This window comes from Pristiophorus japonicus, chromosome 13 (genome assembly GCF_044704955.1).
Source record: "Pristiophorus japonicus isolate sPriJap1 chromosome 13, sPriJap1.hap1, whole genome shotgun sequence".
Taxonomy (NCBI): Eukaryota; Metazoa; Chordata; class Chondrichthyes; family Pristiophoridae; genus Pristiophorus; species Pristiophorus japonicus.
This window is the reverse complement of record NC_091989.1, coordinates 159,572,822-159,586,989: the sequence shown is the minus strand read 5'-3', so window position 1 is coordinate 159,586,989 and position 14,168 is coordinate 159,572,822. Positions and strand designations below refer to the sequence as shown.

Here is a 14,168-nt window from a genome sequence, read left to right as displayed (position 1 = left end):
CAACTATGACGGTGCGGTGTTCCGGTTTGTCGCTGTTGGGGTTGTCCATGAGGGTCCTGACGTTCCAGGTTCCGAACTTCATGTTAACTGAGTGGAAGATGTGTGTGCGTGAGTTCTTTTAACGTGGGGTGGTCGTTGCACACTGGCTACCACACGGTCTCAGCTGAACAAGGTCTTGATCCAGTGGCAAGGGGGTCCAAGTCGACTGAGGACCAGGCACTGCTATATGGGCCTAGTTGCCTACGACGAGATGTTGACCGCAGGCTCGGCGCTGGGTAGCGCTCTTGATGGTAGGTGGTCCGAGGTCTGGTTGGGGGCAGGCATTGGGGGAGTCAATGGCCCACTGGGGTTCAGGGTGGGAGGGCAGGGGGGGCACACCCATGGAACTCCTGGGGCATTGGAACCGGTTCTGGGGGAGGTGGGACCAGTACAAACCGGACGGTCTGCACCTGGGCAGGACCGGAACCAATGTCCTCGGGGGAGTGTTTGCTAGTGCTGTTGGGGAGGAGTTAAACTAATATGGCAGGGGGATGAGAACCAATGCAGGGAGACAGAGGGAGACAAAAAGGAGGCAAAAGCAAAAGACAGAAAGGAGATGAGGAAAAGTGGAGGGCAGAGAAACCCAAGGCAAAGAACAAAAAGGGCCACTGTACAGCAAAATTCTAAAAGGACAAAGGGTGTTAAAAAAACAAGCCTGAAGGCTTTGTGTCTTAATGCAAGGAGTATCCGCAATAAGGTGGATGAATTAACTGTGCAAATAGATGTTAACAAATATGATGTGATTGGGATTACGGAGATGTGGCTCCAGGATGATCAGGGCTGGGAACTCAACATCCAGGGGTATTCAACATTCAGGAAGGATAGAATAAAAGGAAAAGGAGGTGGGGTAGCATTGCTGGTTAAAGAGGAGATTAATGCAATAGTTAGGAAAGACATTAGCTTGGATGATGTGGAATCTATATGGGTAGAGCTGCAGAACACCAAAAGGCAAAAAATGTTAGTGGGAGTTGTGTACAGACCTCCAAACAGTAGTAGTGATGTTGGGGAGGGTATCAAACAGGAAATTAGGGGTGCATGCAATAAAGGTGCAGCAGTTATAATGGGTGACTTTAATATGCACATAGATTGGGTGAGCCAAACTGGAAGCAATACGGTGGAGGAGGATTTCCTGGAGTGCATAAGGGATGGTTTTCTAGACCAATATGTCGAGGAACCAACTAGAGGGGAGGCCATCTTAGACTGGGTGTTGTGTAATGAGAGAGGATTAATTAGCAATCTCATTGTGCGAGGCCCCTTGGGGAAGAGTGACCATAATATGGTGGAATTCTGCATTAGGATGGAGAATGAAACAGTTAATTCAGAGACCATGGTCCAGAACTTAAAGAAGGGTAACTTTGAAGGTATGAGGCATGAATTGGCTAGGATAGATTGGCGAATGATACTTAAGGGGTTGACTGTGGATGGGCAATGGCAGACATTTAGAGACCGCATGGATGAACTACAACAATTGTACATTCCTGTCTGGCGTAAAAATAAAAAAGGGAAGGTGGCTCAACCGTGGCTATCAAGGGAAATCAGGGATAGTATTAAAGCCAAGGAAGTGGCATACAAATTGGCCAGAAATAGCAGCGAACCCGGGGACTGGGAGAAATTTAGAACTTAACAGAGGAGGACAAAGGGTTTGATTAGGGCAGGGAAAATGGAGTACGAGAAGAAGCTTGCAGGGAACATTAAGGCGGATTGCAAAAGTTTCTATAGGTATGTAAAGAGAAAAAGATTAGTAAAGACAAACGTAGGTCCCCTGCAGTCAGAATCAGGGGAAGTCATAACGGGGAACAAAGAAATGGCAGACCAATTGAACAAGTACTTTGGTTCGGTATTCACTAAGGAGGACACCAACAACCTTCCGGATATAAAAGGGGTCAGAGGGTCTAGTAAGGAGGAGGAACTGAGGGAAATCTTTATTAGTCGGGAAATTGTGTTGGGGAAATTGATGGGATTGAAGGCCGATAAATCCCCAGGGCCTGATGGACTGCATCCCAGAGTACTTAAGGAGGTGGCCTTGGAAATAGCGGATGCATTGACAGTCATTTTCCAACATTCCATTGACTCTGGATCAGTTCCTATCGAGTGGTGGGTAGCCAATGTAACCCCACTTTTTAAAAAAGGAGGGAGAGAGAAAACAGCCTGACCTCAGTAGTGGGTAAAATGATGGAATCAATTATTAAGCCTGTCATAGCAGTGCATTTGGAAAATGGTGACATGATAGGTCCAAGTCAGCATGGATTTGTGAAAGGGAAATCATGCTTGACAAACCTTCTGGAATTTTTTGAGGATGTTTCCAGTAAAGTGGACAAGGGAGAACCAGTTGATGTGGTATATTTGGACTTTCAGAAGGCGTTCGACAAGGTCCCACACAAGAGATTAATGTGCAAAGTTAAAGCACATGGGATTGGGGGTAGTGTGCTGATGTGTATTGAGAACTGGTTGTCAGACAAGAAGCAAAGAGTAGGAGTAAATGGGTACTTTTCAGAATGGCAGGCAGTGACTAGTGGGGTACCGCAAGGTTCTGTGCTGGGGCCCCAGCTGTTTATATTGTACATTAATGATTTAGACGAGGGGATTAAATGTAGTATCTCCAAATTTGCGGATGACACTAAGTTGGGTGGCAGTGTGAGCTGCGAGGAGGATGCTATGAGGCTGCAGAGTGACTTGGATAGGTTGGGTGAGTGGGCAAATGCATGGCAGATGAAGTATAATGTGGATAAATGTGAGGTTATCCACTTTGGTGGTAAAAACAGAGAGACAGACTATTATCTGAATGGTGACAGATTAGGAAAAGGGGAGGTGCAACGAGACCTGGGTGTCATGGTACATCAGTCATTGAAGGTTGGCATGCAGGTACAGCAGGCGGTTAAGAAAGCAAATGGCATGTTGGCCTTCATAGCGAGGGGATTTGAGTACAGGGGCAGGGAGGTGTTGCTACAGTTGTACAGGGCCTTGGTGAGGCCACACCTGGAGTATTGTGTACAGTTTTGGTCTCCTAACTTGAGGAAGGACATTCTTGCTATTGAGGGAGTGCAGCGAAGATTCACCAGACTGATTCCCGGGATGGTGGGACTGACCTATCAAGAAAGACTGGATCAACTGGGCTTGTATTCACTCGAGTTCAGAAGAATGAGAGGGGACCTCATAGAAACGTTTAAAATTCTGACAGGTTTAGACAGGTTAGATGCAGGAAGAATGTTCCCGATGTTGGGGAAGTCCAGAACCAGGGGTCACAGTCTAAGGATAAGGGGTAAGCCATTTAGGACCGAGATGAGGAGAAACTTCTTCACCCAGAGAGTGGTGAACCTGTGGAATTCTCTACCACAGAAAGTAGTTGAGGCCAACTCACTAAATACATTCAAAAGGGAGTTAGATGAAGTCCTTACTACTCGGGGAATCAAGGGGTATGGCGAGAAAGCAGGAATGGGGTACTGAAGTTGCATGTTCAGCCATGAACTCATTGAATGGCGGTGCAGGCTAGAAGGGCTGAATGGCCTACTCCTGCACCTATTTTCTATGTTTCTATCACGTGTTGGAGGTGAAGGGGCCAGGTCGCCAGTGGGGAAGGAGAGCTCCAGTTGTCGCTGATGGAGGAGGGGAGGCCAGTCGTCGACGTGGGAGAGTGGGACCCGGTCGTCGTTGAGGAGGTTGTCTGTCGCCACGGGAGGTCTAGTCATCGTCGAAGAAGCTTTGCATTATCAGTCATTGGCATGGTGGTTAAATACTGTAATTAGCTGAATATAGGTGCCTGGACCTTTGGTGCTAAGACCACCTTATATTAACACTAATCTGATGCTGCAAATCCCACTTTCAGTGCTTAACTGGGGCAGTGTGTTTCCAGTTTCCAGTTGTGAGTGTAATATTTGTAGAGCCCAAGAAAGAGTGTGAACATTTAGAATTTAACAGTATGGGTCATAGGTTTCATTTTGACATGTGTCAGCTGTCAAGGTATACTGTCAGATTCATAACTGAAATTTCATGTCATCTGATTAATGGCTTTAATTAAGAAAAGAACCCAAGCATGTGAGAAGTGCAATGCCTTAAAGTTCTTGTTTTGCAGCCTCGGTTTTCTTGCTGCACAACTCATCCTTCTAAATTTACACTCAATTTTCATCTCTTTCAGGCGGAAGAGACCAAGTTGCAGTTAGAAGGGGTGCAAGTTGAACTGAAGACCGTGAAAACCAAATATAACCTGGCAATGAATGAGGTACGAACAACAAATTGTCACTTGGAAAATCAGAATATACAAATGATGTGTGGTTATATGTTGTCATTTATAATCATCATGAATGAATTTCGCTTTTTTTTGCTGCAGTAGAGCTGGAAATAATTGGGTATTTGATGAAACAAAGGTTTTTCATGTATTCTGATAACGATTAATGCCGTGAGCTCCTCATTGTCTTGTCCAGCTGTCTGGTCTGATCTGTGTCCTAGGCAGTCATTGCAGTATGAGTCAGTTTTAATGTCTGGTAAGCATTGTAAATTTCTAAAGATGCCATTTTGAAATTATGCAGCATGTACACTATAATACTGTGAGCAGGTGTGAACATGTAGTCAAAGAGAGCCACCAACTGGGTGTTATGTGGTACTACAACAGAGTGTTGACTACTTTAAAAACATTTAACAGTGGACATTTGATTTACCGGTTCAGATACAGTTTTCAGATTTATGATTATAAGACAGAATTTAACAACAAATGTCTCGGGTTATGTCACTTCTCAAGTTGCTGATTGCGATGAAGGTGTGTCCCACTTTGAGCGTTAACTGATAGGAATTAAGCTTATAGATATAGCAATGAACATGTAAATAGTTAGTTTGCACAACAGTATTTCAGCTGTGATCTAGTCTGCTTCTGTTTAATCACCTTAACTAAACAGTAATTCATTGATTGTAAAGCACTCAACGGGACATCCTGAAGATGTGTTAAGGCACTGTATATCAAAACAAATTGTTGTGTTAATTCAGGTTATTTTCCTTTCTTAAAGGATAATAATTCCATAGAGAAGACTGTTTTCAGTGATTTTAGTATGCGTATTGTATATAATCCTGCCTTTATTCAAGGTTTCAAATGGCATGATGTACTCGCACAATATTCTTTCACAAACATGCAAAATCCATACCGCAACCAATGATGCGCTGTTAGCACGCTAAAACTGTTCACATCTTCTCAAACCACCAGTTCTTGTTTTCCGTAAATCCTGAATTTGCTAATAAATAATTTCACTATTAAGGGTAGGTGAATGTATTCCAAAGTGCAAAGTTATTTATATATTTCAAAATGTAATCTCTTTAGATCAGTGTGCTATCTTGGAGAAATGAAGGGGCAAATATAAATATTATGAGTTTTTTTTCCTTGATATATTTGATTTCTATTGAAACCCACTTTGCAATTTTGCAAAGGATTGTTTATTGTTGAAGGTACAGGCAAGCTTTTAGTGCAAATACTGTGATTAAAAGATGCGACGACCAGAGAGCATCATTACTTGTTATAGAGGCAATTTTCTAGATATGTAGGAGTCCAAAAATGTCACATCGCCAGCGAGTTTTAATACAGTGCTCATTCACATATAAAACTGATCCATATAGAAGAGATAGTGAAAATGTAACATACAAGAATCTGAAGACTGTTCACAGTGAATTCGAAAATGGCTCATACAGATTTCAGTTAAAAGTTCTACCTTGTATAATTGTTTATTTACTCTGACAGGTTCCCAAATTAAATGTACTGTTGATGCTGATAGGGGAAAACTTCTAAAGCCCTTTCTTCCAAATAACTTCCCCCTTTTTACTGAAGCAAATAATACATTGACCTGAAATTTATTGGCCTTTGTTTTATGAAAATGCCAATTTTCCTGCCGAGAGGAAGGTCCTTCAGCAAGGTTTCGCTCTCTCCGAAGCATCTTCAGGTATCAATTATGCATCCCAGAGCAGCTCCATTGCAAACGGTAAGCTGGAAAGGGTAAAGAGAGGCTTCAAACCACTTTGAAGCCATTCAAGCTTGAAAAAACAGTCTGCAGGCTGAACAATTTGCATTCCCAGCCTGTAGCATGGTTTCCTGAGTTCAGGTAGGTCTGAAAATGGCTCTCACGCTGGATTGCAATTGTGTACCACGCTGTCTGCAATGGAGCTTTTCTACGCCATTTCCCATAATTAATGTTACTGAAGAACACTAGCAGGAAGGGAGACACTACTCAACATCTCCATGACAGGAAAATTGACATTTTATGAAAAACATCAAAGAAATTAAAATTTTCAACCACCATCACCAAAAACAGATTGCCTGGTCATTCATTCATTTGTTGTTTGAGGGATCGTAATGTGTGCAATTTGGCTGAGAGAAAGTACAGTCCAACTGGACATATTGATGGTTTTTTAAAAATCACTGGTTGTGCCTCTTTACAGTGTCTTCTACATTTTCTTTCGACATTAAAGATGCTTTATAAGTGGTACTTTTAGTTTGTGACTTATCAGGGTTGATCTGTAAATGGTGAACACAGCAACATTCTTTATAACTTTCTCTAATACACCAAAATCTTTGATATCATTCCCATAGCTGATGGGGCCAAAATTCAATAGCGCAAGAAAGCTGGTGCACCTATGATTTTTATTTATGTTCTTACCGCAGGGATCCATAGTGTGGTCAGATGATCGATTTTCAGGACTTTTACATTTTTTCAAAGTCCCAACGGAAATTGGTCATAGTGGGGGCGGGAGAAAGACAGGAAGGCAGGCTGAGGGGCTGAATTTGGGTCAGGATCAGGCTTCCGCCCGCCATCAATCAGCGGTGAAGTAGTGGTGACGTCACAGCCCATGTGCGTCACCACGCTCTCTCCCCTCCGTTAAAGGGGAGAGAATCCGGCATTTAGATCTTCGGCCACTGGGTCACCAGGGAGGGATTCGGCCGGGTCAGCGGCCTGGCACCCAAGAGGGAGTGCCAGGCTGCCTGTTGGCGGCCCGGCCGTACCCGTGGGCCAGCAAAAATAAATACATAGCGGCTGCAGCAGTGGGCCCTCCCCTTGAAGGGCCGCTGCGCTGCCGGACCGCACAAAGTCAGCAGAAGGTGCACCGACAGAGAAAGCTGTCGGGGGCACTGCGCGGCTGGGCTACGATTTTTCGACCTGAATTTCGGTCAGTGCATTTTTATGGTGAGGGAAAGCGGCGATGCGAATGATGACAGCATGCTTGCGGTGGTCATCAGCATCGGGCAGTATCGGGTCCAGGCTGTAAAAATCCCGGCCTGAATTTGGGTCGGGTTGACCACAAAGCGGTGGCCACAGGATCCCAACGCATGGCCGCCGCAAATGGACAGTAACAGGTCTTTCTGAGACCCTGAATTTCGGCCCCAATGGCTCTTGCTCATACTGGAATTGTTTATAGCAACCTCTATATGACATACTCAACTGCATAAATATCAACTCCAAAATTCCGTCGGACACAATACCCAGCAGTGTCCTCCAGCGCTGATCCCACCAAACTGAGTGGGCTCAGTGAGAGGGCACTCTTTACAAGTTTCCTGACATGTATTCAACTATCATTGTAACCCATGTATAAGCTGACCTAAGTTGTACACCTCGAGAACATTGACCACAACGGGGTGAACTTGTGGGAGACACTCCTAACCTGGACTTTCAGGTATAAAAAGGGAAGCTCCACCCACCTTCATCACTGGTAATAAAGGTAACTGGTCACAGAGTGACCTTCTCTCAAGTATGAGCCTCGTGTGCATTTATACTGTATAGTAAGGACATATCATTGGCGACGAGAAACTGGGATTTAAACCACGCGAGCACGGCCACTAGCAGTACAGAAGAGAGGTACTGTGTTGGTGATGATTGGGACGACTTTATTGAGAAACTACAGCAAAGTTTTGTCACTAAGGAATGGTTGGGACAGGATTTGGCTGATAAACGCAGGACTCATCTCCTGACAGTTTGTGGATCCAGAACGTACTCCCCGATGAAGGACCTTCTAGCGCCAGCGAAGCCGGCGGACAAGACGTTCGAAGAGCTCAGTAAGTTGATCGGGGATCACCCGAAATCAGCGAGCAGCGTGCACATGGCAAGACACCGGTTTTACACGCACCGGTGGTGAGAAGGGCGAAGTGTTCCTGACTTCGTGGCAGATCTCTGGCGACTGGCGAGCCTATGTAAGTTCACAGATGCATGCAGAGCGGAGATGCTGCGAGACTTTTTTATTGAGGGCATCGGGCACGCTGGGGTTTTCCAGGAAACTGATTGAGACCAAAGACTTGACCTTGGAAGCGGCGGCTCAGATAGCCCAGACATTTATCTCAGGGGAGGAAGAGATCAGAATGATGTATGACAAAAATTTTGGCTCAAATGCGGCAAACGACCAGGGAGTCAACATTGTTAACGCGGCACACAGTTCTCTAGGCAGACAATGGCAATTCATGCCATCGCAATGGACAATGTGGCCAGTAATGGGGCTATCAACACCTGTTAATGATGCACTTAAGGACAGTTACAGAGACAGTCAGAGATGATCGACTGGTAATGGACCTTTTGTTTCCAACAACGGTGGTGTGGAGGCAAACACCCTGCCAGAGCTTGCAGGTATCAGCAATATAACTGCAGAAACTGCAACGTCAGCGGTCACTTGGCGAGTATATGCAAGAAGCCTGCAGCCAGGTTGATGTACGAGGAGGACGGGCCCGATGTAAGCCCTACGAGGCCAAATGAATACTGGGGGAAATCGCTGGAAGCTGAAGTTCAACGAGTTCATGTGGAGCACATATACAGTTCATATACCGATAATGATAAAAGTGCTCCTCAATGGCATCCCAGTATTAATGGAGCTAGACACGGGGGCCAGCCAGTCTCTGATGAGTATCAAACAGTTCGAAACATTGTGGGTGTCCAAGGCCAGGAGGCCAAAATTATTGCCGATTGACGCACAGCTACGGACATATACAAAGGAGATCATTCCGGTGCTAGGCAGCGCCACGGTAGTCGTGACCCACAAAGATTCGGAGAGCAGGTTGCCACTCTGGATTGTCCCGGGGGACGGTCTCGCACTAATGGGGTGGAGTTGGCTTGCTGTCATGAACTGGAAATGGGGCGATGTCAATGCAATTATTTCTGTGGAGCGAGTATCATGCTCGTAGGTCCTGGAAAAATTTGACTCATTCTTTCAACCCGGCATCAGCACTTTCATGGGGGCCAAGGTAATGATTCACATAAACCTGGACGCCAGGCCAGTACACCACAAGGCCAGAGCGGTGCCGTACGTGATGCGGGAAAAGATAGAAGGCGATTTGGACCGCCTGCTGAGGGAAGGCATCATCTCGCCAGTCGAATTCCGTGACTGGGCGAGCCCGATTGTGCCGGTGCTCAAGGCGGATGGGTCGGTCAGGATATGTGGCGATTACAAGGCCACCATCAATCGGATGTCACTCCAAGACCAATACCCGCTACCGAGAGTGGGGGACCTCTTTGCGACGCTATCCGATGGCAAACTTTTTTCAAAATTGGACTTGACCTCAGCTTACATGACCCAGGAGCTGGCGAGTGAGTCGAAGAAGCTGACCACCATCATGACATACAAGGGGTTGTTTGAGTATAACAGATGTCCGTTCGGGATTCGTTTGGCCGCCGCGATCTTTCAGCGAAATATGGAAAGCCTCCTCAAGTCGATTCCAAGGATGGTGGTTTTTCAAGACGACATCCTCATCACGGGTCACGAAACTAAAGAACACCTCCACAACCTGGAGGAGTTGCTACGCAGACTGGACCGGATAGGGCTGCGACTGAAAAAGGCGAAATGTGTCTTCTTAGCTCCAGAGGTAGAATTCCTGGGGAAGAAGGTAGCAGCAGACGGGATCAGACCTACTGCGTCCAAAACGAAAGCGATCCAGAGAGCGCCCAGACCCCGTAACACGACGGAGCTGTGTTCGTTCCTGGGGCTCCTGAACTATTTTGGTAACCTTCTGCCCAAATTGAGCACGCTGTTAGAGCCGCTACACGTGCTCCTACGTAAAGGTCGTGATTAGGTCTGGGGAGACAGCCAGGAAAGGGCTTTTGATAGAGCACGCAACTTGTTATGTTCCAACAAACTGTTAACGTTATATGACCCATGTAAGAAACTTGTTTTAACGTGCGATGCGTCGTCCTGTGGGGTCAGGTGTGTGTTGCAGCATGTGAATGCCAATGGTCAGTTACAGCCGGTAGCTTATGCCTCCAGAAGTCTGTCCCAGGCAGAAAGGGGCTACGGGATGGTTGAAAAGAAAGCGCTAGCATGTGTATATGCAGTAAAAAAAAATGCACCTGTACCTGTTTGGCAGGAAATTTGAGCTGGAGACAAATCACAAACCCCATTACGTCCCTTTTGGCCGACAACAAGGCCATAAATGCGAATGCATCGGCCCACATACAGAGATGGGCACTTACGTTAGCCATCTATTACTACACAATTCGGCACAGACCGGGCACTGAAAACTGCGCCGATGCACTCAGCATGCTCCCACTAGCCACCACTGAGGGGGCAACTGAGCATGATGCTGAGATGGTCATGGCTGTTGAAGCTTTCGAAAGTGAAGGCTCACCTGTGACAGCCCGTCAGATTTAAAGTCTGGACAAATAAAGACCCGCTACTGTCTTTAGTTAAGAAATGTGTCCTGAATGGGGACTGGACAACCACGTACCGGGCATGCCCTGAGGAATTTAAACCGTTTCATAGCGCAAGGATGAACTCTCGATTCAGGCCGATTGCCTACTGTGGGGAAACCGAGTAGTCATGCCCCAGAGGGGCAGAGAGATGTTTATCAGAGAACTTCACAATGAGCACCCGGGCATCGTCATGATGAAGGCAATTGCTAGGTCACATGTTTGGTGGCCAGGGATAGATGCAGACCTGGAACTTTGTGTTCGCAGGTGCAACACATGTGCTCAGCTGGACAACGCACCCAGCGAAGCTCCCCTTAGCCCCTGGTCCTGGCCCGCCAAGCCATGGTCACGCATTCATGTGGACTACGCAGGTCCTTTCATGGGAAAAATGTTTTTGGTTGTAGTAGACGCCTACTCCAAATGGATTAAGTGTGCCATTTTAAATTCAAGCACATCCTCTTCCACGGTAGAAAGTCTACGGGCAATGTTTGCCACCCATGGTCTACCGGATGTCTTGGTCAGCGACAATGGACCGTGCTTCACAAGCACTGAATTCCAGGACTTCATGGCAGACAATGGAATCAACCATGTAAGAACGGCACCATTCAAGCCGGCCTCAAACAGCCAGGCGGAACAAGCAGTGTAGATAATCAAACGGGATGCTCAGAATCCAAGGGGGTTCCCGACAAAGCTGCTTATCACGCTTCCTGTTGGCCAATAGATCCCGACCACACTTGCTCACAGGGGTTCCACCCGCAGAGCTTCTAATGAAAAGGACGCTCAACACCAGGTTATCCTTTATACACCCTACTATGAAAGAAATTGTTGAGAGCAGGCGTCAGTCAGAATGTGACTACCATGACAGGAATGCGAGGGCGCGATGTATTGATGTCAGTTACCCTGTTTTTGTCCTTAATTACGCTGCAGGGCCCAAATGGCTTGCAGGCACTGTAGTTGCCAAAGAGGGGAATAGGGTTTTGGTAGTTAAAATTACCAATGGACAAATCTGCCGCAAACACGTGGATCATAGAAACATAGAAACATAGAATATAGATGCAGGAGTAGGCCATTGGGCCCTTCGAGCCTGCACCACCATTCAATGTGATCATGGCTGATCATTCATCTCAATACCCCTTTCCCGCTTTCTCTCCATACCCCTTGATCCCTTTAGCCGTAAGGGCCAAATCTAACTCCCTCTTGAATATATCCAATGAACTGGCATCAACAACTCTGCGGCAGGGAATTCCACAGGTTAACAACTCTCTGAGTGAAGAAGTTTCTCCTCATCTCAGTCCTAAATGGCCTACCCATTATCCTAAGACTGTATCCACTGGTTCTGGACTTCCCCAACATCGGGAACATTCTTCCCGCACCTAACCTGTCCCGTTCCGTCAGAATCTTATACATTTCTATGAGATTCCCTCTCATTCTTCTAAACTCCAGTGTATAAGGGCCCAGTTGATCCAGTCTCTCCTCATATGTCAGTCCAGCCATCCCTGGAATCAGTCTGGTGAACCTTCGCTGCACTCCCTCAATAGCAAGAACGTCCTTCCTCAGATTAGGAGACCAAAACTGAACACAATATTCCAGGTGAGGCCTCACCAAGGCCCTGTACAACTGCAGTAAGACCTCCCTGCTCCTGTGCTCAAATCCCCTAGCTATGAAGGCCAACATGCCATTTGCCTCTCCACCGCCTGCTGTACCTGTATGCCAACCTTCAATGACTGATGAACCATGACACCCAAGTCTCGTTGCACCTCCCCTTTTCCTAATCTTCCGCCATTCAGATAATATTCTGCCTTCGTGTTTTTGCCACCAAAGTGGATAACCTCACATTTATCCACATTATACTGCATCTGCCGTGCATTTGCCCACTCTCCTAACCTGTCCAAATCACCCTGCAGCCTCTTAGCATCCTCCTCACAGCTCACACCGCCACCCAGTTTAGTGTCATCTGCAAACTTGGAGATATTACCCTCAATTCCTTCGTCCAAATCATTAATGTCTATTGTGAAGAGCTGGGGTCCCAGCACTGAGCCCTGCGGTACTCCACTAGTTACTGCCTCCCATTCCGAAAAGGACCCGCTTATCCCGACTCTCTGCTTCCTGCCTGCCAACCAATTCTCTATCCACGCCAGTACATTACCCCCAATACCATGTGCCTTGATCTTGTGCACCAATCTCTTATGTGGTACCTTGTCAAAGGCCTTTTGAAAGTCCAAATACACCACATCCATTGGTTCTCCCTTGTCCACTCTACTAGTTACATCCTCAAAAAATTCCAGAAGATTGGTCAAGCATCATTTTCCTTTCATAAATCCATGCTGACTTGGATCGATCCTGTCACCGCTTTCCAAATGCGCTGCTGTTTCATCCTTAATAACAGATTCCAACATTTTCCCCACTACTGATGTCAGGCTAACCGGTCTATAATTACCCGTTTTCTCTCTCTCTCCTTTTTTAAAAAGTGGTGTTACATTAGCTACCCTCCAGTCCATTGGAACTGATCCAGAGTCGATAGACTGTTGGAAAATGATTACCAATGCATCCACTATTTCTCGGGCCACCTCCTTAAGTACTCTGGGATGCAGACAATCAGGCCCTGGGGATTTATCAGCCTTCAATCCCATCAATTTCCCCAACACAATTTCCCGCCTAATAAGGATATCCTTCAGTTCCTCCTTCTCACTAGACCCCCGGGCCCGTAGTACATCCGGAAGGTCATTTGTATCTTCCTTCGTGAAGACAGAACAAAAGTATTTGTTCAATTGGTCTGCCATTTCTCTGTTCCCCATTATTAATTCACCTGAGTCCGACTGCAAGGGACCTACGTTTGTTTTCACCAATCTTTTTCTGTTCACATATCTGTAGAAGCTTTTGCAGTCAGTTTTTATGTTCCCGGCAAGCTTCCTCTCATACTCTATTTTCCTCCTCCTAATTAGACCCTTTGTCCTCCTCTGCTGAATTCTAAATTTCTCCCAGTCCTCAGGTTTGCTACTTTTTCTGGCCAATTTATATGCCTCTTCCTTGGATCTAAAACTATCCTTAATTTCCCTTGTTAGCCACAGTTGAGCCACCTTCCCTGTTTTATTTTTACTCCAGATAGGGATGTACAACTGTTGAAGTTCATCCATGTGATCTATAAATGTTTGCCATTGCCTTTCCACCGTCAACCCTTTAAGTATCATTTGCCAGTTTATTCTAGCCAATTCATGCCTCATGCCATCGAATTAGCTTTCCTTAAGTTTAGGACCCTAGTTTCTGAATTAATTGTGTCACTCTCAAACTAAAAGGAGGTTCAGCAACCCCATAGAAGAAGCAGAGGAAGAACACGACGTAGAGTTTACTCCACCACAGGGTGACCGAACACTGGAACCAAGTGGAGGAGAGCCCAGTCACTGTGGGCAGTCCGGACAGGCCTGAGGCACCGCAAACAGCAGACACTCAGGCAAGCGCCCAACAACCGGAGCCCCAACTCAGGCGCTCTACAAGGGAGCG

General features: G+C 46.3%; 1 protein-coding gene across 3 annotated transcripts in view; it reads left to right on the top strand.

The window, feature by feature from the left end:
• The window catches only part of LOC139278942 (early endosome antigen 1), a 1,017,310-nt gene that overhangs the window by 515,201 nt on the left and 487,941 nt on the right, over nucleotides 1–14,168 (top strand). For all 3 annotated transcript variants that reach the window (XM_070898220.1, XM_070898221.1, XM_070898219.1), the window contains exon 15: nucleotides 4,172–4,255. In XM_070898220.1, coding sequence (XP_070754321.1) covers nucleotides 4,172–4,255 — 84 coding nt within the window. The remainder of the gene's footprint in view (nucleotides 1–4,171; nucleotides 4,256–14,168) is intronic.